This window comes from Cherax quadricarinatus, chromosome 60 (assembly GCF_038502225.1).
Source record: "Cherax quadricarinatus isolate ZL_2023a chromosome 60, ASM3850222v1, whole genome shotgun sequence".
Classification (NCBI taxonomy): Eukaryota; Metazoa; Arthropoda; class Malacostraca; order Decapoda; family Parastacidae; genus Cherax; species Cherax quadricarinatus.
The window spans coordinates 12,025,909-12,053,408 of NC_091351.1; the positions used below are offsets into that span (position 1 = coordinate 12,025,909).

Sequence of the window (27,500 nt, forward strand, 5' to 3'; positions counted from 1 at the left end):
CTGTGGGAACAACACTATCACTATCTAGTTCCCACACATTTATTAACATGTTTGTGAAGTTATTTCAGTGTATGAATTAACTTCACAAGCAGATATTTGTGACTGTGAAAGACGCCACTGTGAAAGACGCCACTGTGAAAGACGCCACTGTGAAAGACGCCACTGTGAAAGACGCCACTGTGAAAGACGCCACTGTGAAAGACGCCACTGTGAAAGACGCCACTGTGAAAGACGGCACTGTGAAAGACGCCACTGTGAAAGACGCCACTGTGAAAGACGCCACTGTGAAAGACGCCACTGTGAAAGACGCCACTGTGAAAGACGCCACTGTGAAAGACGCCACTGTGAAAGACGCCACTGTGAAAGACGCCACTGTCAAAGACGGCACTGTCAAAGACGGCACTGTCAAAAACGGCACTGTCAAAAACGGCACTGTCAAAAACGGCACTGTCAAAAACGGCACTGTCAAAAACGGCACTGTCAAAGACGGCACTGTCAAAGACGGCACTGTCAAAGACGGCACTGTCAAAGACGGCACTGTCAAAGACGGCACTGTCAAAGATGGCACTGTCAAACTCAAACCTGCATCAGTTTATATTTAGATGTTGTTGAGGGACGCTAGGACAAACTGGGGTGTCACACCTCACCTCGGCTGTCTCGAAGACAACAATGAGGGGCCAGGAGCTGAATCTCGATCCGGAAAACAACTCGGCGAGCACAAACACACACACACTCCTAGACAGGGGCGGATCCCCTATGAAACCAATAAAGCTTGAGCTTCAGGGCCCCTAATCCTGGGGGCCCCGGAAGTCACTTTAAATATCTTGAATCTACTGTATGAGAAAGGGTTGCGAAGGGCCCCCATAACAGTTCAAACTTCAGGGCCTCAGTGTAGGTCCGCCACTGGTCCTAAATCATACCAGACCAGCAGGAGATTAATAAATTCTCACACACCCCGTGAATTAAATTTCAACGCTTTAACATTTTTCAAATGCTACTTAAAAGCTCCAAAAAAGTGAAATTTATTTTTAAAATGCTACTTAATAAATAAATTCTAAATATCCTTATTTACTACCAGTACATGTACAAGGTATACAGACCATAGCTGACATCAGTGACATACTACTATAAATAACAAAAGAAGGCACAATACCGTGACTGGAACGATACACAAATAACCCGCACATGAAAGAGAGAAGCTTACGACGATTTTCGGTCCGACTTGGACCATTTACAAAGTCACACTAACCACCTCTTCCTGCCTATATATAGCCGTCCTGCCCCACTTCTGGTTAGTGTGACTTTGTAAATGGTCCAAGTCGGACCGAAACGTCGTCGTAAGCTTCTCTCTTTCATGTGCGGGTTATTTGTGTAACATACTACTATATAGAAAGCCGCTTGTTGTGCTGATCATTTCCCGCAAATTAGATCAGTTTTGTCCCAGGATGCGATCCACACCAGTCCACTAACACCCAGGTACCCATTTTGAACTGATGAGTGAACAGGGACAGCAGGTGTCTCATGGAAACACGTCCCTAATGTCTTCCAGCCGTACCGGAGCAGATTCGAACCCCGGACCTCAGTGTGGGAGTTGAGTGCACTAGCGATCGAGCTACGGGACACCTTAAGGTTTCAAAAAACGTATTTTATTTTTCAAATGCTACTTAAACGTTTAAAAAAAGTGCAAGTTATTTTTCTATCGCTTAAACTTGAGTTTAACAACTTGGTAAGTTACCGTAGCAATACCAACGACTATACACAAAGTTCTGTGTCTTCTACAAATATGCGCTAGTACTCGTTTACTAGAAAAAAAGCCTTGAAGGTAATTAAGATTTAATTAGTTCAGTTATTAACCCCTTCGTCATCTCCCCCCTTCTCCTACCCCCCATACACCCCCACCCCCACCATAACTACCACAATCACAGAAACCGTTAGTAACGTTTATAACTTTAACGGTTTTAACGGCTTTAACACTAACGGTTTTAACGGTTCTAACGGATTTAACGGATTTAACGGTTCTAATGATTTTTACGGTTTAAACAGCTTCAACGGATCTAACGGCTTTAAAGGTTCTAACAGCATTACTAGCTCTAACAGTTACATATAAAAAAGGTTTTAACAGCTTTTAGTGGTTCTAAAGATTAACAACGGCTATAATGGTTCTAGTTCTTATAAGCTAACAGTGTTAACGGTTCCTTCGGCTTTGACGATTAACGACTTCAGCAGCTTTACCGTTAATAACAATTTTAATAACTAACTGCTTTAACTGTTGGCTTTAATGGCCTTAACAGCATGAACAATTCTAAAGGTTTGAACGGTTCTAACAGTTTCATCGGATTAAACGGTTCTAAATTTTTAACAGTTTAACAGATTTAACGGCTCAGAAGTCTTTAACAGTTAAAAAACTTAATGATTCTAACGAATTTAACGGTTCTAACGGTTGAAACGGCTCTGTAGGATTTAACGGTTCTAACGGTGTTAAGGGTTTTAACGGTTATAACGGTCTTAACGGTTCCAACGGTCTTAACGGTTCCAACGGTCTTAACGGTTCCAACGGTCTTAACGGTTCCAACGGTCTTAACGGTTCCAACGGTCTTAACGGTTCCAACGGTCTTAACGGTTCCAACGGTCTTAACGGTTTTAACGTCTTCAACGATTCAAAAAAGGTTTTAGCGGTTCAAAATTGCTTTAACTGATTCAAAAGCTTTTAGAAACCGGACTTAAAGAAAGAAAGAGAGAGAGAGAGAGAGAGAGAGAGAGAGAGAGAGAGAGAGAGAATAATAATTTTGTTTTTGCAGCATGCATGTGGGAGAGACGAAGCTAGCTAGAAGCGACATAAACACACACAGGCATCCTGAAAAGTAACTTTGAGTTAGTTTCCGTATCTTTATCCATATAATAGGCAGCCGCTGCTACTCGTGAAGGAGCTGTGGGGATCGTGGTAACCGAACATGAAATACTATTTCTACTCTTCTGGTTTATCCCCCTGGTAATTCTGTCGAGCTTTTCCTGCTTTGAAAATCTAAGATATTACTGGAGGTTACCACAATCTTTAATATTCCAGTACTTTGAGCTATAATTATATATATATATATATATATATATATATATATATATATATATATATATATATATATATATATATATATATATATATATATATATATATATATATATATATATATATATATATATATATATATATAAGGTACACGTTTTTTTGAATTACATTTTGACTATACAAAAACATTTTTTAAGCAGTGTCTAAAATGCACGAGGAGAGGGGAGGCTCAAGCATGTACAACAGAAAATACATGTATGAAACATTGGCTACACAACCATTTGCAATCTTATGTGAATCATAATGACCATTAATATATTTTCACATCATAGAAGAGCTATAACTAGAGCCTGGCGTTAAGGTATATTACTTTCTGGCCATATCTCCTGCTACTTTTATCTCCGGCTATCATGGCCACAAGGTTTGAACTCTGATTATATATATATATATATATATATATATATATATATATATATATATATATATATATATATATATATATATATATATATATACTACGGTCCCTGTTATCTACACAAGGTCTGCTGTAAGTACAAGACAGCATATAACATCAGAAAAAGTCTTCCACAGCTACACTCTTAGATGGCAGTATGAAGACATTGCAAGAAAGAAGTTTTTATTTCAACAAGGCTTCACCTACAGAGGTTCTAGATGAAGGCCCTGTGAGTTAAGCCTCTAAATAAAAGGTTTTCTTTGTTATTAGTGCCTTTATACCACCATTCGTAGGCGTACAGCCATATATCCACAGACTATTAGATGCCAACTAACGTGAAAAATAGTCAAACTAGAAAAGAAAAACATGGAAAAACGAGCAGACTTACCGATGAAAAGGAAGAATATTAGCAGACCGAGTTCTCTCATGGATGCCTTGAGCGTTCTTCCTAAGATCTGCAGCCCTTTGGAGTGTCGAGACAATTTGAATATTCTGAATACTCTGACCAGTCGAATAACTCGTAGGATTGCTAAGGACATGGCCTGGTTTGACCCCTTCTCGTGCGGGGAGAGTGTTTCAGCCGGGATGACCATCACTTCTCCTTCCTCTTCCGCTACCACAGTCGCCAAGGTTATAAAGTAAGGAATGATAGCTACAATATCGATAATGTTCATGACGTCTTTCAAAAACGCTCCTTTGAGTGGCGACGCAAAAAATCTCACTAATAGTTCAGTGGAGAACCAAACGATACATATGGTCTCTATAAGGAAGAAGGGATCCGTGACTTCCGGCACTTCATCCTCCTCGACCACAGTGCCGTTGGTCGTGGTATTGAACACTTTGTAGTGCTTAAACTCCGGTAATGTCTCAAGGCAAAAGATCACAATGGAAAGGAGGATAACGAAGACTGAGATGATGGCCACCACTCGCGCGTTCTGCGAACTCTCCGGGTACTCGAAGAGCAACCACACCTTTCTCTGGAACTCGTTTTCTGGCAGTGGTCGCTCCTCCTCCTTGATGAAACCTTCATCTTCCCTGTGGGGAGAGAACACATACAGGGTGACACACTGAACCTAGACACACACTCTGATGCGGTACTTATAGACAATCATAAACACAAAGACGCACACTAAATCTATACACATTGCTTCTGTAGCTACAAATAAACACACACACTGCTTCGGTACCTACAGACAATCTCATACACAAACACGCACACGAATCTATACATATTGCCTCTGTAGCTACAAACAGATAATCACACAGACAGACACAGACACACCTGGTCAAGCACATCAAGAAATTAGAGAAAGTGCAAAGGTTTGCAACAAGGTTAGTTCCCGAGCTAAGGGGAATGTCCTACGAAGAAAGGTTGAGGGAAATCTGCCTGACGACACTGGGGGACAGGAGGGTCAGGGACGACATAATAACGACATACACAATACTGCGTGGAGTAGATAAGGTAGACAGAGACAGGATGTTCCAGAGATGGGACACGGAAACAAGGGGTCACAATTGGAAGCTGAAAACTCATATGAGTCAAAGGGATATTAGGAAGTATTTCTTCAGTCAGAGTTGTCAGGAAGTGGAATAGTCTACCAAGTGATGTAGTGGAGGCGGGAACCATACATAGCTTTAAGACGAGGTATGACAAAGCTCAAGGAGCAGAGAGAGGACCTAGTAGCGATCAGTGAAGAGGCGGGGCCAGGAGCTGAGTATCGACCCCTGCAACCACAATTAGGCGAGTACAATTAGGCGAGTACACACACACAATGTTTCACCTCAGATCCATCAAAAACATCCAGACAAGCGAACACAGTCATCCAGAATTACTCTCAAAGTCCATCATTCACTTTACAATCTTCATTAAACAACGGCGTTAAACGGCAAAAAAAAAAAAAAAAAAACAAAAAAAAAAAAAACTTTTAATTAATTCAAAAAGGTCACATGCCCAGTACAACTGAGAGTAACAATGACACAGAAACACTGCCAGCCACATTCCTTTTATTGCATTCTTAAATGGAAATTTTAATCCCGTGAGGGTCACGCGGCGCATGACACGTGGAGGCTCGAACCTCCGTCTGCTATTCGTCAGCCAGGATTTTCCCTGCGATGTTAAAAAGCCGCCGTATTTTACACGAAAACGATGGTAGCTGATAATATAATTATAGCTTATAAAAACTGTATATCTGACACAGAAGCTATCATATCTGACACAGAAGCTATCATATCTGACACAGAAGCTATCATATCTGACACAGAAGCTATCATATCTGACACAGAAGCTATCATATCTGACACAGAAGATATCATATCTGATACAGAAGCTATCATATCTGACACAGAAGCTATCATATCTGACACAAAAGCTATCAATATCTGAAAAAAAGCTATCATATCTGACACAAAAGCTATCATATCTGACACAGAAGCTATCATATCTGACACAGAAGCTATCATGTTTGACACAGAAGCTATCATATCTGATACAGAAGCTATCATATCTGACACAAAAACTATCAATATCTGAAAAAAAGCTATCATATCTGACACAAAAGCTATCATATCTGACACAGAAGCTATCATATCTGACACAGAAGCTATCATGTTTGACACAGAAGCTATCATATCTGATACAGAAGCTATCATATCTGACACAAAAGCTATCAATATCTGAAAAAAAGCTATCATATCTGACACAAAAGCTATCATATCTGACACAAAAGCTATCAATATCTGAAAAAAGCTATCATATCTGACACAAAAGCTATCATATCTGACACAGAAGCTATCATATCTGACACAGAAGCTATCATATCTGACACAAAAGCTATCATATCTGACAAAAGCTATCATAACTGACACAAAAGCTACCATATCTGACACAAAAGCTATCATATCTGACACAAAAGCTATCATATCTGACACAAAAGCTATCATAATTGATACAAAAAGCTATAATATCTGACACAAAAGCTATCATAACTGACAAAAGCTATCATAACTGACACAAAAGCTATCTGACACAAAAGCTATCATATCTGACACAAAAGCTATCATATCTGACACAGAAGCTATCATGTTTGACACAGAAGCTATCATATCTGATACAGAAGCTATCATATCTGACACAGAAGCTATCATATCTGACACAAAAGCTATCAATATCTGAAAAAAAACTATCATATCTGACACAAAAGCTATCATATCTGACACAGAAGCTATCATATCTGACACAGAAGCTATCATATCTGACACAGAAGCTATCATATCTGACACAAAAGCTATCATATCTGACAAAAGCTATCATAACTGACACAAAAGCTACCATATCTGACACAAAAGCTATCATATCTGACACAAAAGCTATCATATCTGACACAAAAGCTATCATAATTGATACAAAAAGCTATAATATCTGACACAAAAGCTATCATAACTGACAAAAGCTATCATATCTGACACAAAAGCTATCATATCTGACACAAAAGCTATCATATCTGACACAGAAGCTATCATGTTTGACACAGAAGCTATCATATCTGATACAGAAGCTATCATATCTGACACAAGCTATCATATCTGACACAAAAGCTATCATATCTGACAAAAGCTATCATAACTGACACAAAAGTTATCTGACACAAAAGCTATCATATCTGACACAGAAGCTATCATGTTTGACACAGAAGCTATCATATCTGACACAAAAGCTATCATATCTGACAAAAGCTATCATAACTGACACAAAAGCTATCTGACACAAAAGCTATCATATCTGACACAAAAGCTATCATATCTGACACAGAAGCTATCATGTTTGACACAGAAGCTATCATATCTGACACAGAAGCTATCATGTTTGACACAGAAGCTATCATATCTGATACAGAAGCTATCATATCTGACACAAAAGCTATCAATATCTGAAAAAAGCTATCATATCTGACACAAAAGCTATATCTGACACAGAAGCTATCATATCTGACACAGAAGCTATCATATCTGACACAGAAGCTATCATATCTGACACAGAAGCTATCATATCTGACACAAAAGCTATCATATCTGACAAAAGCTATCATATCTGATACACAAAAGCTATCATATCTGACACAAAAGCTATCATATCTGACACAAAAGCTATCATATCTGACAAAAGCTATCATATATGACACAGAAGCTATATCTGACACAGAAGCTATCATATCTGACACAGAAGCTATCATATCTGACACAGAAGCTATCATATCTGACACAAAAGCTATCATATCTGACAAAAGCTATCATAACTGACACAAAAGCTATCATAACTGACACAAAAGCTATCATATCTGACACAAAAGCTATCATATCTGACACAAAAGCTATCATAATTGATACAAAAAGCTATAATATCTGACACAAAAGCTATCATAACTGACACAAAAGCTATCATATCTGACACAAAAGCTATCATATCTGACACAGAAGCTATCATATCTGACACAAAAGCTATCATATCTGACACAAAAGCTATAATATCTGACACAAAAGCTATCATATCTGACACAAAAGCTATAATATCTTAGAAAGAATCAATATGTAAGCAAATACTGCCTTTTCCCGAGGTACGTTTCGACTGCTGACATGCTCTGACAGGGCACCACAGTGGGCGAAATGTGTCCCTGTCGAGGGTAAACTATGTTTGTCTGATTCGTTATTTTCTACCAACATGTATACAAACAACTTAAATTTGTCAACGATGAAGGTAAACGCACGGAGAGTGCGTTCAGATCCCAGCGTTCAGACCCCAGCGTTCAGGTCCCAGCGTTCAGATCCCAGCGTTCAGGTCCCAGTGTTCAGATCCCAGCGTTCAGGTCCCAGCGTTCAGGTCCCAGCGTTCAGATCCCAGCGTTCAGATCCCAGCGTTCAGATCCCAGCGTTCAGATCCCAGCGTTCAGATCCCAGCGTTCAGATCCCAGCGTTCAGATCCCAGCGTTCAGATCCCAGCGTTCAGATCCCAGCGTTCAGATCCCAGTGTTCAGATCCCAGCGTTCAGATCCCAGCGTTCAGATCCCAGTGTTTAGATCCCAGCGTTCAGATCCCAGCGTTCAGATCCCAGCGTTCAGATCCCAGTGTTCAGATCCCAGTGTTTAGATCCCAGCGTTCAGATCCCAGCGTTCAGATCCCAGCGTTCAGATCCCAGCGTTCAGATCCCAGTGTTTAGATCCCAGCGTTCAGATCCCAGCGTTCAGATCCCAGCGTTCAGATCCCAGCGTTCAGATCCCAGCGTTCAGATCCCAGCGTTCAGATCCCAGCGTTCAGATCCCAGTGTTTAGATCCCAGCGTTCAGATCCCAGCGTTCAGATCCCAGCGTTCAGATCCCAGCGTTCAGATCCCAGCGTTCAGATCCCAGCGTTCAGATCCCAGCGTTCAGATCCCAGCGTTCAGATCCCAGTGTACAGATCCCAGTGTTCAGATCCGAGTGTTCAGATCCCAGTGTTTAGATCAGATCGTCCAGATCCCAGCGTCCAGATCCCAGCGTTCAGATCCCAGCGCTTTTCACTACCCTGATTGGCATGTTAATCCTCAAGACTATTCTGAGTGTCATGTCATCTTCCGAGACTACATTAAGACGTATTTACCCCCTCACCACCCGTTCACACCTCTCGCACCTTTCCCTCACCACCTGTTTACAACTCTCGCACCTTCCCCTCACCTATTTACAACTCTCGCACCTTTCCCTCACCTGTTTACAACTCTCGCACCTTCCCCTCACCTTTCAATAAAAGTGTTACATTAGAGTTTGGGTGATTTCTAAAATACACACGTACAACACACACATGACATATATATATATATATATATATATATATATATATATATATATATATATATATATATATATATATATATATATATATATATATATATATATATATATATGACAGTAGTTTGTTGGATTATGTATTGGTAGATAAAAGACTGTTGAGTAGACTTCAGGATGTACATGTTTATAGAGGGGCCACAGATATATCAGATCACTTTTTAGTTGTAGCTACACTGAGAGTAAAAGGTAAATGGGATACAAGGAGAATAGAAGCATCAGGGAAGAGAGAGGTGAAGGTTTATAAACTAAAAGAGGAGGCAGTTAGGGTAAGATATAAACAGCTATTGGAGGATAGATGGGCTAATGAGAGCATAGGCAATGGTGTCGAAGAGGTATGGGGTAGGTTTAAAAATGTAGTGTTAGAGTGTTCAGCAGAAGTTTGTGGTTACAGGAAAGTGGGTGCGGGAGGGAAGAGGAGCGATTGGTGGAATGATGATGTAAAGAGAGTAGTAAGGGAGAAAAAGTTAGCATATGAGAAGTTTTTACAAAGTAGAAGTGATGCAAGGAGGAAAGAGTATATGGAGAAAAAGAGAGGTTAAGAGGGTGGTGAAGCAATGTAAAAAGAGAGCAAATGAGAGAGTGGGTGAGATGTTATCAACAAATTTTGTTGAAAATAAGAAAGTTTTGGAGTGAGATTAACAAGTTAAGGAAGCCTAGAGAACAAATGAATTTGTCAGTTAAAAATAGGAGAGGAGAGTTATTAAATGGAGAGTTAGCGGTATTGGGAAGATGGAAGGAATATTTTGTGGAATTGTTAAATGTTGATGAAGATAGGGAAGCCGTGATTTCGTGTATAGGGCAAGGAGGAACAACATCTTATAGGAGTTAGGAAGAACCAGTTGTGAGTGAGGGGGAAGTTCGTGAGGCAGTAGGTAAAATGAAAGGGAGTAAGGCAGCCGGGATTGATGGGATAAAGATAGATATGTTAAAGGCAGGTGGGGATATAGTTTTGGAGTGGTTGGTGCTATTATTTAATAAATGTATGGAAGAGGGTAAGGTACCTAGAAATTGGCAGAGAGCATGCATAGTTCCTTTGTATGAAGGCAAAGGGGACAAAAGAGAGTGCAAAAATTATAGGAGGATAAGTCTGTTGAGTGTACCTGGTAAAGTGTATGGTAGAGTTATTATTGAAAGAATTAAGAGTAAGACGGAGAATAGGATAGCAGATGAACAAGGAGGCTTTAGGAAAGGTAGGGGGTGTGTGGACCAGGTGTTTACAGTGAAACATAAGTGAACAGTATTAGATAAGGCTAAAGAGGTTTTTGTGGCATTTATGGATTTGGAAAAGGCGTATGACAGGGTGGATAGAGGGGCAATGTGGCAGATGTTGCAGATGTATGGTGTAGGAGGTAGGTTATTGAAAGCAGTGAAGAGTTTTTACGAGGATAGTGAGACTTAAGTTAGAGTATGTAGGAAAGAGGGAAATTATTTCCCAGTAAAAGTAGGCCTTAGACAAGGATGTGTGATGTCACCGTGGTTGTTTAATATATTTATAGATGGGGTTGTAAGCGAAGTAAATGCGAGGGTCTTGGCAAGAGGCGTGGAGTTAAAAGATAAAGAATCACACAAAGTGGGAGTTGTCACAGCTGCTCTTTGCTGATGACACTGTGCTCTTGGGAGATTCTGAAGAGAAGTTGCAGAGATTGGTGGATGAATTTGGTAGGGTATGCAAAAGAAGAAAATTAAAAGTGAATATAGGAAAGAGTAAGGTTATGAGGATAAAAAGATTAGGTGATGAAAGATTGAATATCAGATTGGAGGGAGAGAGTATGGAGGAGGTAAATGTATTCAGATATTTGGGAGTGGACGTGTCAGCGGATGGGTCTATGAAAGATGAGGTGAATCATAGAATTGATGAGAGGAAAAGGGTGAGCGGTGCACTTAGGAGTCTGTGGAGACAAAGAACTTTGTCCTTGGAGGCAAAGAGGGGAATGTATGAGAGTATAGTTTTACCAACGCTCTTATATGGGTGTGAAGCATGGGTGATGAATGTTGCAGCGAGGAGAAGGCTGGAGGCAGTGGAGATGTCATGTCTGAGGGCAATGTGTGGTGTGAATATAATGCAGAGAATTCGTAGTTTGGAAGTTAGGAGGAGGTGAGGGATTACCAAAACTGTTGTCCAGAGGGCTGAGGAAGGGTTGTTGAGGTGGTTCGGACATGTAGAGAGAATGGAGCGAAACAGAGTGACTTCAAGAGTATATGAGTCTGTAGTGGAAGGAAGGCGGGGTAGGGGTCGGCCTAGGAAAGGTTGGAGAGAGGGGGTAAAGGAGGTTTTGTGTGCGAGGAGCTTGGACTTCCAGCAGGCATGCGTGAGCGTGTTTGATAGGAGTGAATGGAGACAAATGGTTTTTAATACTTGACGTGCTGTTGGAGTGTGAGCAAAGTAACATTTATGAAGGGATTCAGGGAAACCGGCAGGCCGGACTTGATTCCTGGAGATGGGAAGTACAGTGCCTGCACTCTGAAGGAGGAGTGTTAATGTTGCAGTTTAAAAACTGTAGTGTAAAGCACCCTTCTGGCAAGACAGTGATGGAGTGAATGATGGTGAAAGTTTTTCTTTTTCGGGCCACCCTGCCTTGGTGGGAATCGGCCAGTGTGTTAATAAAAATATATATATATATATATATATATATATATATATATATATATATATATATATATATATATATATATATATATATATTTCATTTATGTAACATAAAAATTAATAATTTTGTACAAAAAGAACTTTAGAAAACTTACCTAACCTTATTATAACAAGCGCAATTTAATTTAGCCTAATCTAACTAAATATATTTTAGAGAAGCTTATAATAATTTAATAATAAACAAACACAATTAAATATATATTTTTCGTTAAGTTCATAATAATTATTTGCGAAATTAGTGCATACACAAATTTTAGCTTGCCTTATTCGGCAAGAGCGTTGCTATTTATGCCAAAATCGAAAGTTTTACCTATTCGTTACGACTTTATATATATATATATATATATATATATATATATATATATATATATATATATATATATATATATATATATATATATATATATATATATTATATATATATATATACATTATATATATATTTATATATATATAATTATATATATATATATACACACACACACACACATGTATATAACATTTAGAATTCGCAGAACAAGCGAAATATTCACAAACACTAATCTCTGGTCGAAGGAGACTCGAACCTACGAACCTCGGGACAAGGTACGCAGTGCTTTAACTACCATACCACACTGGACAATACCTTGGCACCCAGCCAACACTAGACATTTTGATCCAAGGCAGCCAGCATTCAGGCAGGTGGTGTTAGCTATTTCATCTCATCCCCTCCTCACACACAACAGAATCTCTCCTAGAGGACATCAGTAAAATTAAAGACATGGGAGAAAGCCTGGGCCTTTCTTTAAACCCCACCAAATGTGAAATAGTTTCTACCAATCAACAGATGATCCAGAATATTAGCGCCGTTTTACCAGGAGCACGAGCCATTGATCCAGCCAATAGCACTCTCCTTGGTGCTCCTCTTGGGTCTAATGCCATCGATCTGATCCTAGAAAAAAAAGTCTCAGACCTCAGGACGATGGAAAGCAGGATGAAAGACACTGACACACATGATGCCTTCTACCTACTCACCAGGTGCCTGTCAATCCCAAAACTTACCTACTTTCTGAGATGCTCCCCAGCCTTCAGCAGTCCAAAACTCAAGGAATATGACTCTCTCCTTAAGACCATGCTAGAGAGTGTATCGAATCTTTCCCTTGAAGATGGACAGTGGTTGCAAGCCTCACTTCCGGTCAGGCTTGGGGGGCTGGGAGTACGCAGATCCTCCCAGATTGCTCTACCATATCATCAAACGAGTTAATAAGAAATTCTTCCTGATAACCTCAGTGACTCGGCAGGAATACAGGATCCTAACTATGCCAGTACCATCACTGAGTGGGAGACTCTTGCTGCTCCTGCACCAAACCCTAGTGCAGCACTGGCTTACAAACAGTCAAGCTCGGATGGCCCCATTGCCGAAAAAGTGCTTGCCAACATGCTCAGGGCTGCAACATCAGACAGGGAGATTGTCTGTCTCCAAGCTGTGAGCGCACCTCACTCTGGGGACTTCCTCTAAACAGGTCCCATATCGGCAATGAGAACGCACGTCGACCCTAAGACCGTCCGTACTGCAGTGGCTCTGTGCCTTGCTGCCCCAATACACACGGAATATACGTATATTTGCGGCGATGTGCAAGCAGACCAATATGGTCTACATGGTCTTAACTGTTCCAAAACCAAGGGTTGGCATGCAAGACACAATGAGGTCAACGACATCATAAAGTGAACCCTTGCTACAGCTGGATGCCCAGTTGAGAGGGAGCCCCGATCACTAGCAGCCAACAATACCCACAATCCAGCAAACAGCCCCGACGGGATCACCATCTATCCTTGGAAGAATGGCAAGCTCTTAGCATGGGACTATACCTGTGTCCACACTAGTTGACACCTATATTCATCACAGTGTCGGGCGACAGGGAGGAGTACAAGATCAGCAAGTACAGGAACATATGCCAACAGTATCAATTTGTCCCAGTGGGATCAGAGACCTTGGGATCATGGGGAAAACATGCCACACGTTTCCTTAAAGAACTGGACTCCAAACTCATCGACACCACCAGGTACCCAAGGGCAGCCACTTTCATGTTCCAGCGCCTCAGCGTGGCCATCCAGAGGGAAAATGCTTGCTGCATACTGGGCTCGCGTCCGGCTTGGGAGCCGGAGATTCATAAACTTTGATATATTGTACCAATGTACTCATGTTTGTGTTTTCTATCACTGTATTCTATTAATAAAGTGCATATATAAATTATAGAGGGGGTGGAATATATATATATATATATATAGTGAACAGAACTGGTCAAAGGATATAATTCAGTGGTAAGAACAAGTGACAGAAGGGCAAGGTTAGTTATAGCATCAGGTTTGCACTGGCCGTGTGAGGTGTTAATATTGAGTTGTGAGGCTGCATGTTGCTTGAGGGAATGTAAGGGTGACAGAGAGGGGAAGAATGTATGAGAAAGGGGAAATTTAAGATGGTAAAAGAGGGAGAATGCAAGAAAATAAGGGCGAGTTAGAACGTAAGAGAATGAAGGGTGAACGCAAAAGTGAGAAAGAAGGGAGAGACAACTCCAGAATGAGATAGGGGGAAGAAGAACAGAACGAGGGGAAAATAAAGGGAGGGGAGAGAGAGATTAGTCGGAGGGGAGAGTGAGAGAGGGGAAACAACAAAAGGGGAGACTAAGGCAGAAAGAGCAGCACTGGGGGTATAGAGAGAGAGAGAGAGAGAGAGAGAGAGAGAGAGAGAGTAACAATTCTGTTTCCAGATGCAATGCGTGTACTATTAACTCTACCTCAACTATCCTACTACTATGGTGGAAGTGGACAGTGACTGGTAGGGTGGTTGTAGTGGAGAGTGACTGGTAGAGTGGTCGTAGTGGACAGAGACTGGTAGAGTGGTCTCAGTGGACAGTAACTGCTAGAGTGGTCTTAGTGGACAGTAACTGGCGGGGTGGTCGTAGTGGACAGTGACTGGTAGGGTGGTCGTAGTGGAAACTGGTAGGGTGGTCGTAGTGGAAAGTGACTGGTAGGGTGATCGTAGTGGACAGTAACTGGTAGTGGTCGTAGTGGACAGTGACTGGTGGGGGTGGTCGTAGTGGACAGTAACTGGTAGGGTGGTCGTAGTGGACAGTGACTGGTGGGGTGGTCGTAATGGACAGTGACTGGTAGGGTGGTCGTAGTGGAAAGTAACTGGTAGGGTGGTCGTAGTGGAAAGTGACTGGTAGGGTGGTCATAGTGGACAGTGGTGGGGTGGTCGTAGTGGACAGTGACTGGTAGTGGTCGTAGTGGAAACTGGTAGGGTGGTCGTAGTGGAAAGTGACTGGTAGGGTGGTCGTAGTGGACAGTAACTGGTAGGGTGGTCGTAGTGGACAGTGACTGGTGGGGTGGTCGTAGTTTACAGTGACTGGTGGGGTGGTCGTGGACAGTGACTGGTAGGGTGGTCGTAATGGAAAGTAACTGGTAGGGTGGTCGTAGTGGAAAGTGACTGGTAGGTGGTCATAGTGGACAGTGGTGGGGTGGTCGTAGTGGACAGTGACTGGTAGGGTGGTCGTAGTGGAAAGTAACTGGTAGGGTGGTCGTAGTGGAAAGTGACTGGTAGGGTGGTCATAGTGGACAGTGGTGGGGTGGTCGTAGTGGACAGTGACTGGTAGGGTGGTCGTAGTGGAAACTGGTAGGGTGGTCGTAGTGGAAAGTGACTGGTAGGGTGGTCGTAGTGGACAGTAACTGGTAGGGTGGTCGTAGTGGACAGTGACTGGTGGGGTGGTCGTAATGGACAGACTGGTAATGTGGTAGTAGACAGTGACTGGTAGAGTGGTCGTAGTGGACAGTGACTGGTAGGGTTGTCGTAGTGGACAGTGACTGGTGGGGGTGGTCGTAGTGGACAGTGACTGGTGGGGGTGGTCGTAGTGGACAGTAACTGGTAGGGTGGCAGTAGTAGACAGACTGGTAGTGTGGTAGACAGTGACTGGTAGTGTGGTCGTAGTGGACAGTAACTGTAGGGTGGTCGTGAACAGTAACTGGTAGTGTGGTCCTAGTGGTGACTGGTAGGGTGGTCGTAGTGGTCAGTGACTGGTGGGGGTGGTCGTAGTGGACAGTAACTTTAGGGTAGTCGTAGTGAACAGTAACTGGTAGCGGTCGTAGTGGACAGTGACTGGTAGGGTGGTCGTAGTGGTGACTGGTAAGGTGGTCGTAGTGGTGACTAGGGTGGTCGTAGTGGACAGTGGTGGGGGTGGTCTTAGTGGACAGTAACTGTAGGGTAGTCGTAGTGGTGACTGGTAGGGTGGTCGTAGTGGTGACTGGTAGGGTGGTCGTAGTGGACAGTGACTGGTGGGCGTGGTCTTAGTGGACAGCGATTGGTACGGTGGTCGTAGTGAACAGTGACTGGTAGAGCGGTCGTAGTGGACAGTGACTGGTAGGGCGGTAGTAGACAGTGACTGGTAGGGCGGTCGTAGTGGTGACTGGTAGGGGTGGTCGTAGTGGACAATAACTGTAGGGTGGTCTTAGTGAACAGTAACTTGTAGTGTGGTCGTAGTGGACAGTGACTGGTAGGGTGGTCGTAGTGGACAGTGGTGGGGGTGGTCGTAGTGGACAGTAACTGGTAGGGTGGTCGTAGTAGACAGTGACTGGTAGGGTACTATATTTGTAGGAAGTATCTCCAACTTCACACTGAACCTCTATAATTCTCATTCAGTTGTGATTTAACAATGATCCACCAAGGCAGTGAACGCCAGTTTTCTGCAAGTCAGTGAAGGAAACCCTTTCGCACATTCGTGTTGAACAGCCTGCCACGTTTCGCGTGTATTATTTTGCAATGGCAGACGTTTGGGTCCTGGACGTACAGAAACGTTGTCTTGACACTATCTTCGAACGTAATTTGTGTAGTGAGTGTTAGTGTGAGATCACCTCATAGCCTCAGAGTGCCGAGGGGAGAGGAACGATAGGGCAGTGAGGGGAATCAGAGGAGAGGGGAGATATGAAAGTGAAAGAAGAGGGGGAACAATAAGAAGAGAGAGAGGGAAGAGGCGAAAATAGGACAGAGAGGAGATAGGACAGTGAGAGGGAACAGTAAAAGGGGGAGAGGGAACAATGAGAGTGGAGAGGGTGGAGTGCGGTATTGATTCCCAGAAGAATGTTACTCAGATGAGAAATCTTTCTCATGTATGTGTGTGTGTGTGTGTGTGTGTGTGTGTGTGTGTATGTGTGTGTGTGTGTGTGTGTGTGTGTGTGTGTGTGTGTGTGTGTGTGTGTACTCATTGAACCAATAGTTTAGAGTTCGAGCAAATTGACGATTGAACAAATCACCTGAACTCCCACAAGTCACCAGCTATTCCCAGGAAACCAGTTATTCCCACAAGTCAGCAAATATTCCCACGTTTGACCGGAAATTCCCATAAGTCACAAGCCCCTAGATTTTCCCAGAGGTCACTAGATATTCCCAGAGGTCACTAGATATTCCCAGAGGTCACCAGATATTCCCAGAGGTCACCAGATATTCCCACGGGTCAGTAATAACACACACACACACACACACACACACACACACACACAACACACACACACACACACACACACACACACACACAGACGAGTCACAGAATACCACAATAAAAACAATAAAGGTAAAGTTATGCAACGAGAGAGAGACGGGGAGAGAGTAAGAGAGAGAGAGAGAGAGAGAGAGAGAGAGAGAGAGAGAGAGAGAACTGTGTCAAAACTGTCAGTGGTGACAATAAGGCAGGAGGAGGTGCATTTCCTACTTAAATCGCTTGACCAAGAAAAGGCTGTGGGCCCAGACAAGTTGAGCCCAAGATTGCTGAGAAGATGTGCAGACCAGCTAGCAGCACCTCTAACTCGCATCTTTCAGCACTGCCTAGTACAGTGTAAATGGCCCTCTCCATGGAAAGAGGCAAATGTAGTCCCTGTTCACAAAAAGAAGAGCAGAGCAGAAATCAGCAACTACAGACCAGTGTCACTCCTGTCAATCACTGGTAAGATCCTTGAGACAATAATCTCAAGACAAATGACAGAGTTTTTTGACTACCACTCACTACTTTGTGATCGTCAATATGGCTTCAGGAAAGGTTACTCTGCTGCTGATCTGTTGTTAAACCTCTCCACTAAGTGGCACCAGTCACTGGATGAATCCAAAGTCAGCTGTGTGGTAGCACTGGACATTGCTGGCGCTTTCGACCGGGTGTGGCACCAGGGCCTCTTAGCAAAACTTCAAGCACTGGGAATTGCAGGCTCTACGCTATGTCTCCTCAGTGATTACCTTCATGGTAGATCTCTAAGTGTAGTTCTCAATGGAACGGAATCAGCAAGACATCCTATTGGGGCAAGTGTTCCACAAGGAAGCGTGCTGGGTCCATTGTTATGGAATGTCTACTTCAACGACCTTCTTCATCTCATCCCAGAATCACATGCATATGCAGACGACTGTACACTGACATTCACTTATCCAAGAGAAGAAATGCCAGCTGCTCTAAGCTACATCAATCACCAGCTGAGAGCTAAATCAGCTTGGGGAAATAGATGGCAAGTAACATTTGCACCTGAGAAAACGCAAATGATGATCGTCTCTAGGCACCATGATGGTAATGCTGGTGCAGTAGTAAGGATGAATGGGAGGATGTTGGCACCTGGAGAAGAAGTTGATATCCTTGGGGTGAAATTTGACTCCAAACTAACCATGAAGAACCATGTTGTAAATCTTGCAAACAAGGCAGCCAGGAAGCTTATAGCACTTCGCCGTATCTCCCATCTGCTTGACAGTAGGGGTTGCAAGATCCTGTACGAGGCACAAGTACGCTCGCACCTTGAGTATGCTCCACTTTCTTGGTTTGCCTGCCCCCCCTCTCATCTGCGACTGCTTGACAGAGTAGAGAACAGAGCAAGACGTCTCATCTCTCGCCTGGACCCATCCTGGATAGATCTGTCATTTCAGCAGAGCGTTCAACATAGGAGGGATGTGGGTGGCCTTACTGTTATGTACAAGGCCAATATTGTCAAAATACCACACTTGGATCCACTTCGAGGACAGCGTGAAACAAGCTTTTATGCCACAAGACGGGCAGAAAGCAGCAATTTCACTCTGGCTGTACCCTTCTCCAGAACATCACTCCATCTGAGATCATACATACCCAGGATGACTCGAGTATGGAACACATTCGTACAGGATAATGATGTCAACGAGATAAAGTCAGTTGATCAAATGAAAATGCTGGCCCACAGATGGCTCCAACTTCATCCTGTTTCCTACTTGTATGTCTCATAACAATAAAAATGCTTTCAAATGAGCTGATGTAGGTAACAGCTCTTAGCTTGCCAATAAAGTTAGGAATCCTTAACCTGTAAATAGCTGTCAATAAAGCTAGGGATCCTTAACCTTGTCAAACCCTGTGAAAAAAAAAAAAAAGAGAGAGAGAGAGAGAGACCAGCACTGAAAGATGGTGAAAGAGGGGAAGGGAAGAGGAGGAGGGGGAGGATATAAGGGAGGGGGAGTGGCGCCATAAACCGGATATACGAGAACAAGTTAGGTCTACCGGGACTCGTCTTAATGGTGTGGGAGGGGGAGGGGGGAGCCCCCTCCCCTTCCACCTAATTTATTACCCCATTAAATCCTCACTCCTCATTTGGCGGGGAAGGAGCTGGTGTTGATACGAGGAGTGAGGAGCAGTTACTGGCCTCTCCCATCTGCCAGAAATATTTTTACTAATGTTACTCTGTCTCTTTATTGACCCCCACCCCTTGTATCTTTATTGACCCCCACCCCCTGTATCTTTATTGACCCTCACCCCCTGTATCTTTATTGACCCCCACCCCCTGTATCTTTATTGACCCTCACCCCCTGTATCTTTATTGACCCTCACCCCCTGTATCTTTATTGACCCTCACCCCCTGTATCTTTATTGACCCTCACCCCCTGTATCTTTATTGACCCTCACCCCCTGTATCTTTATTGACCCCCACCCCAGCATCTTTATTGACCCCCACCCCCTGTATCTTTATTGACCCCCACCCCCTGTATCTTTGACCCCCACCCCAGCATCTTTATTGACCCCCACCCCCTGTATCTTTATTGACCCCCACCCCTGTATCTTTATTACCCCCACCCCCTGTATCTTTGACCTCCATCCCAGTATCTTTATTGACCCCAACCCCTGTATCTTTGACCTCCACCCCAGTATCTTTATTGACCCCCACCCCCTGTATCTTTGACCTCCATTCTAGTATCTTTATTGACCCCCACCCCTTGTATCTTTGACCTCCATCCCAGTATCTTTGACCCCCACCCCCTGTATCTTTATTGACCCCCACCCCTGTATCTTTATTGGCCCCCACCCCCTGTATCTTTGACCTCCATCCCAGTATCTTTGACCCCCACCCCTGTATCTTTATTGACCCCCACCCCTTGTATCTTTGACCTCCATCCCAGTATCTTTGACCCCCACCCCCTGTATCTTTATTGACCCCCACCCCTGTATCTTTATTGGCCCCCACCCCTGTATCTTTGACCTCCACCCCTGTGTCTTTATTGACCCCCACCCCTGTAACTTTGACCTCCACCCCTGTATCTTTATTGACCCCCACCCATGTATCTTTATTGACCCTCACCCCATGTATTTTTGACCTCCACCCCTGTGTCTTTATTGACCCCACCCCTGAGTCTCTATTGATCCACTCCCTGTATCTTTAACCCCCACCCCTGAGTCTTTGACCCCCACCATTGTATCTTTATTGATCATTTCCCCCTGTGTCTTAATTGACCCCCTCCCTGTGTCTTTATTGGCCCCCTCCCTGTGTCTTTGACCTCCTCCCTGTGTCTTTATTGACCCCCTCCATGTGTCTTTATTGACCCCCCCCTGTGTCTTTGACCCCCTCCCTGTGTCTTTATTGACCCCCTCCCTGTGTCTTTATTGACCCTCTCCCTGTGTCTTTATTGACCCCCTCCCTGTGTCTTTATTGACCCCCCTCCCTGTGTTTTTATTGACCTCCCTCCCTGTGTCTTTATTTATCCCCTTCTTGTGTCTTTATTGACCCCCTCCCAGTGTCTATATTGATCCCCCTTTCTGTGTTTTTATTGATCCTCCTTCCTGTGTCTTTATTGAGCACCTTCCCGTGTCTTTATTGACCCCCTCCCTGTGTCTTTATTGATCCCCCTTGTGTCTTTGTTGACCCCCTCCCTGTGTCTTTATTGATCCCCCTTCTTGTGTCTTTATTGGCCCCCTCCGTGTCTTTATTGATCCCCCTTCCTGTGTCTTTGACCTCCCTGTGTCTTTATTGACTCCCTCCCTGTGTCTTTATTGATCCCACTTCCTGTATCTTTGACCCCCTCCCTGTCTTTATTGATCCCCTCCTTGTGTCTTTATTGATCCCCTTCCTATGTCTTTATTGACCCCATCCCTGTCTTTATTGATCCCCTCCCTGTGTCTTTATTGATCCCCTCCCTGTCTATTGACCCCCCTACCTGTGTCTTTATTGATCCCATCCCTGTGTCTTTATTGATCTCCACCCTGTGTCTTTATTGATCCCCTCCCTGTGTCTTTATTGATCCCCTCCCTGTATCTTTATTGATCCCCTCCCTGTCTATTGACCCCCCTACCTGTGTCTTTATTGATCCCATCCCTGTGTCTTTATTGATCTCATCCCTGTGTCTTTATTGATCCCATCCCTGTATCTTTATTGATCCTCTCCCTGTGTCTTTATTGGTCCCCTCCCTGTGTCTTTATTGATCCCCTGTGTCTTTATTGATCCCCTCCCTGTGTCTTGATTGACCCCCTCCCTGTGTCTTTATTGATCCCCTGTGTCTTTATTGACCCCCTCCCTGTGTCTTGATTGACCCCCTCCCTGTGTCTTGATTGACCCCCTCCTTGTGTCTTTATTGACCCCCTCCCTGTGTCTTTATTGATCCCCCTTCCTGTCTTTATTGATCCCCTCCCTGTGTCTTGATTGACCCCCTCCCTGTGTCTTGATTGACCCCCTCCTTGTGTCTTTATTGACCCCCTCCCTGTGTCTTTATTGACCCCCTCCCTGTGTCTTTATTGATCCCCCTTGTGTCTTTTTTGGCCCCTCCCTGTGTCTTTATTGATCCCTCTTCCTGTGTCTTTGACCCCCTTCCTGTGTCTTTATTGACCCCCTCCCTGTGTCTTTACTGATCCCCTTTGTGTCTTTATTGACCTCCTCCCTGTCTTTATTGATCCCCCTTACTGTGTCTTTGACCCCCTTCCTGTGTCTTTATTGATCCCCTCCCTGTGTCTATATTGACCCCCTCCCTGTCTCTTTATTGACCCCCTCTCTGTCTTTATTGTTCCCCCTTCTTGTGTCTTTATTGACCCCATCCCTGTGTCTTTATTGATCCCCTCCCTGTGTCTTTATTGATCATCTCCCTGTGTCTTTATTGACCCCCCTCCCTGTGTCTTTATTGACCCCCTCCCTGTGTCTTTATTGATCCCTTCCCTATGTCTATTGACCCCCTCCCTGTGTCTTTATTGATCCCCTCCCGGTGTCTATTGATCTCCTCCCGGTGTCTATTGATCCCCTCCCTGTGTATTGATCCCCTCCCTATGTTTTTATTGACCCCTCCCTGTGTCTTTATTGATCCCCTATGTCTTTATTGACCCCCTCCTGTATCTTTATTGATCCCCTCCCTGAGTATTGATCCCCTCCCTGTGTCTTTATTGATCCCCTCCCTGTGTATTGATCCCCTCCCTATATCTTTATTGATCCCCTCCCCGTATCTTTATTGAACCCCTCCCTGTGTCTTTATTGATCCCTTCCCTGTGTCTTTATTGATCCCCTATGTCTTTATTGATCCCCTATGTTTTATTGATCTCCTCCCTGTATCCTTATTGATCCCCTCCCAGTATCTTTATTGATCCCCTCCCTGTGTCTATTGCCCCCATTCCTGTGTCTTTATTGATCCCGCTTCCTGTGTCTTTATTGATCCCGCTTCCTGTGTCTTTATTGACCCCCTCCCTGTCTCTTTATTGATCACCCTCCCTGTGTCTTTGACCCCCTATCTGTGCATTTATTTATCCATTCCCTGTGTCTTTATTGATCCCCTCCCTATGTTTTTATTGACCCCCCTCCCTGTGTCTTTATTGATCCCCTCCCAGTCTCTTTATTGATCCCCGTCCTTGTGTCTTTATTGATCCCCCTCCCTGTGTCTTTATTGATCCCCTCCCAGTCTCTTTATTGATCCCCCTCCTTGTGTCTTTATTGATCCCCCTTCCTGTGTCTTTATTGACCCCCCTCCCTGTGTCTTTGACCCCCTACCTGTGTGTTTATTGATCCCCTCCCTGTGTGTTTATTGATCCCCTCCCTATGTTTTTATTGACCCCCCTCCCTGTGTCTTTATTGATCCCCTCCCTGTATCTTTATTGACCCCCTACCTGTGTCTTTATTGATCCCCTCCCTGTGTCTTTATTGATTCCCTCCCTGTGTCTTTATTGATCCCCTCCCTGTGTCTTTATTGATCCCCTCCCTGTGTCTTTATTGATCCCCTCCCTGTGTCTTTATTGATCCCCTCCCAATGTTTTTATTGATCCCCCTCCCTGTGTCTTTATTGACCCCCCTCCCTGTGTCTTTGACCCCCTACCTGTGTGTTTATTGATCCCCTCCCTGTGTGTTTATTGATCCCCTCCCTATGTTTTTATTGACCCCCCTCCCTGTGTCTTTATTGATCCCCTCCCAGTCTCTTTATTGATCCCCCTCCTTGTGTCTTTATTAATCCCCCTCCCTGTGTCTTTATTGATCCCCTCCCTGTGTCTTTATTGATCCCCTCCCTGTGTCTTTTCTAATCTGTCTATGCACTGTTTCATTACCTGTCTACCCCGACATTTTCTTACCATACAGACGCCTTCATCAAGTCAGTGAACACCATCAACTCTGTCTTGTTGAGTCCGAACAAGACCATTCCATTGTGTCTGTCTGACGTATCTGATATTGCTGACGTCTCTGATATTGCTGACATCTCTGATATTACTGACGTCTCTGATATTGCTGACGTCTCTCAATTGCTGATGTCTTGGACGTTTCGCCCACATTGACAGTCTGGCTGATTCCTCTGTGAGAGATGAGTCTCTCTCTCACAAGATTATCACCAGCAAACAAGAGCAACTAACAAGAGCAACTAACAACAGCGACTAACAACAGCGACTAACAACAGCGACTAACAACAGCAACTAACAACAGCAACTAACAGCAACTAACAACAGCAACTAACAACAGCAACTAACAACAGCAACTAACAACAGCAACTAACAACAGCGACTAACAACAGCAGCTAACAACAGCAACTAACAACAGCAACTAACAACAGCAACTAACAACAGCGACTAACAACAGCAACTAACAACAGCAACTAACAACAGCAACTAACAACAGCAACTAACAACAGCAACTAACAACAGCAACTAACAACAGCAACTAACAACAGCAACTAACAACAGCAACTAACAACAGCAACAACAGCAACAACAGCAACTAACAACAGCAACTAACAACAGCAACTAACAACAGCAGCTAACAACAGCAGCTAACGACAGCAGCTAACAACAGCAGCTAACAACAGCAGCTAACAAGAGCAAACAGCCTCTTACACTTCACTCCCCAGTTTCATTTTCCTCCCTTTGTCTCTCTCTCTCTCTCTCTCTCTCTCTCTCTCTCTCTCTCTCCCCCTGGCGAGAGACTAGGACGTGATTACCAGACGGAGGATCGAGCCTTCATCATGCGCCGAATAGCCCCCACACGGGTTTAGCGCTTTCCAATTTATTTAATAACTTCCCCCTTCGCCAGAGCTGGCATTGAATGACCTACACGGGTTTGAAGCCTTCAGATGCAATAATTCTTCTAAGATGCGTTAAATAAGCCATGCGAATTTAGAGCTTCCCATGCCAATAACTATTTACTGGCTTATATCAGTGAATAACTATTCCTCATCTGACTTAATACAAACAAAAGCCTTGCTTCTTTCTGCAGTATACAAAACACAGTTTACTTTAATAAAATATTAAGACAAAGGGCAGCCACTTTCGTGCGGTGTATTTCTCACCTGAATTTATTGATGGCCACTTCACCCAGTTCGTAGAACTTGATTTCTTCCGCGAAAACATCGAGAGGAACATTGACAGGTCTTCTGAGTCGACCTCCGCTCTGGTAGTAGTACAGGATGGCGTCGAAGCTCGGCCGGTTGCGGTCGAAGAAGTACTCATTTCTCAGCGGGTCGAAGTACCGGATGCGTCGAGCAGGGTCTCCCAGTAGCGTGTCCGGGAACTGGTTCAGCGTCCGTAGTTGAGTCTCGAACCGGAGACCACTTATCTGGAGAGGAGAGAAGCGGGTGAGTGTGTACCGGGAAGAATGTGTGTGTGGGGGGGGGGAGGGGGGGGATAGGCATGATTTGAGGTCTGATTAGTTAGGTTAAATTGTGTAGAATGAATTAGAATGTAATTTTCTGGGTTGTATTGGGTGTCATTGTGTTGGTATATGGAGGGGTGGTGAAGGTTGTTGTGGGCTTGGAGTGGGTTGGTATAAGGTGGGGTGGTGAAGGTTGTTGTGGGCTTGGAGTGGGTTGGTATAGGGTGGGGTGGTGAAGGTTGTTGTGGGCTTGGAGTGGGTTGGTATAGGGATGGGTGGTGAAGGTTGTGGGCTTGGAGTGGGTTGGTATAGGGTGGGGTGGTGAAGGTTGTTGTGGGCTTGGAGTGGGTTGGTATAGGGAGGGGTGGTGAAGGTTGTTGTGGGCTTGGAGTGGGTTGGTATAGGGAGGGGTGGTGAAGGTTGTTGTGGGCTTGGAGTGGGTTGGTATAGGGAGGGGTGGTGAAGGTTGTTGTGGGCTTGGAGTGGGTTGGTATAGGGAGGGGTGGTGAAGGTTGTGGGCTTGGAGTGGGTTGGTATAGTGAGGGGTGGTGAAGGTTGTGGGCTTGGAGTGGGTTTGCATAGGGAGGGGTGGTAAAGGTTGTGGGCTTGGAGTGGGTTGGTATAGGGAGGGGTGGTGAAGGTTGTGGGCTTGGAGTGGGTTGGTATAGTGAGGGGTGGTGAAGGTTGTGGGCTTGGAGTGGGTTTGCATAGGGAGGGGTGGTAAAGGTTGTGGGCTTGGAGTGGGTTGGTATAGGGTGGTGTGGTGAAGGTTGTGGGCTTGGAGTGGGTTGGTATAGGGAGGGGTGGTAAAGGTTGTGGGCTTGTAGTGGGTTGGTATAGGGAGGGGTGGTGAAGGTTGTGGGCTTGGAGTGGGTTGGTATAGGGAGGGGTGGTAAAGGTTGTGGGCTTGTAGTGGGTTGGTATAGGGAGGGGTGGTGAAGGTTGTGGGCTTGGAGTGGGTTGGTATAGGGTGGTGTGGTGAAGGTTGTTCTGGGCTTGGAGTGGGTTGGGATGATATGGGTTGTTGAAGATTGTGAATTTTAGTGGGTTAATGTGGGTGGACTGTGAAAGGTTACAGTGGGTTAGAATGGGCTTGTAGAAATACCAATTTTAAGCTCTAAAAAATATCTATCTCCAGTCCAGCTATATTGGTAAAATTTATTCAAGAAAATTATAGCACATTCATCACCACAACTGAAGTGTGGTGGAGGCAGGTGCACTCCACCACAATACAAGGAGGTTATCTGTCCTCCACTTTACTTCCTGACATCCTCAGTACTTCCTGACATCCTCAGTACTTCCTGACATCCTCAGTACTTCCTGACATCCTCAGTACTTCCTGACATCCTCCGTACTTCCTGACATCCTTAGATCTAAGCCGAGTATGTAAAACTTGCGATTTTGGCTTAAATAGCAACATTGTCCTTGGAAATTTGTGTATGCAATAATTTCGCAAAAATCATTCTGAATCTAAAAAAAAATGCTTCACTGTGTTTGTTTATTTTTAAATTATTGTAAACTTGTATAAAATATATTTAGTTGGATTAGGATAAATTAAATTGTGCTTATTATAATAAGTTTAGGTAAGTTTTCTAAGGTTCTTTTGGTACAAAATTATTAATTTTTACATAAACATATATAAAAAAATATATCTTTAAACGTATAAAAGAAAATTTTAGAAAGGACTTAATTTTAAAGGAGTTCTTGCTAATTGACCAGTTTTACCTATTCGGCACGATATTATATATGCGAGACAAGCCACGGGGGTGGAAAGCTTTAGCTCAAGTACTTTCACACTTCAGTGCTTCATCAGGAGCTGTGCAATGTTACAAGGACGGCAACAGGAGAAATAGGGAAAGTTTTTCAGAGTATGGTAGCGTGGTGGCACCAGCCAATATATGACTGAGGGGAGAGAAGCCCAGTCCATCGCGATGACAGAAAATTCAAATTTACAGTATATAGGAAGACCACCAATGTGTCGTCATACATTATTAAAATCATGAATCTAGGACTAACAGGAGTGTTTTCCTTACAATGTTCCTGAGAACTTTGCATATCTGCAGTCCTGAGTATTTAGAAGATGAAATCAACAAGATATTTAAGAAAGCCACAAAACTGAGACCCCAGGGAT

At 43.8% G+C, this 27,500-nt stretch overlaps 1 protein-coding gene across 4 annotated transcripts in view; it reads right to left on the reverse strand.

Annotated features, from left to right (window-relative positions):
- Nucleotides 1–3,775: 3,775 nt before the first annotated feature.
- The window catches only part of Sh (Potassium voltage-gated channel protein Shaker), a 579,183-nt gene continuing 555,458 nt past the window's right edge, over nucleotides 3,776–27,500 (reverse strand). For all 4 annotated transcript variants that reach the window (XM_070097967.1, XM_070097968.1, XM_070097966.1 and 1 more), the window contains exons 3-4: nucleotides 25,068–25,333; nucleotides 3,776–4,550 (exon numbers count right to left, since the gene is read on the reverse strand). In XM_070097967.1, coding sequence (XP_069954068.1) covers nucleotides 3,791–4,550; nucleotides 25,068–25,333 — 1,026 coding nt within the window. In that variant the 3' untranslated portion in view covers nucleotides 3,776–3,790. The remainder of the gene's footprint in view (nucleotides 4,551–25,067; nucleotides 25,334–27,500) is intronic.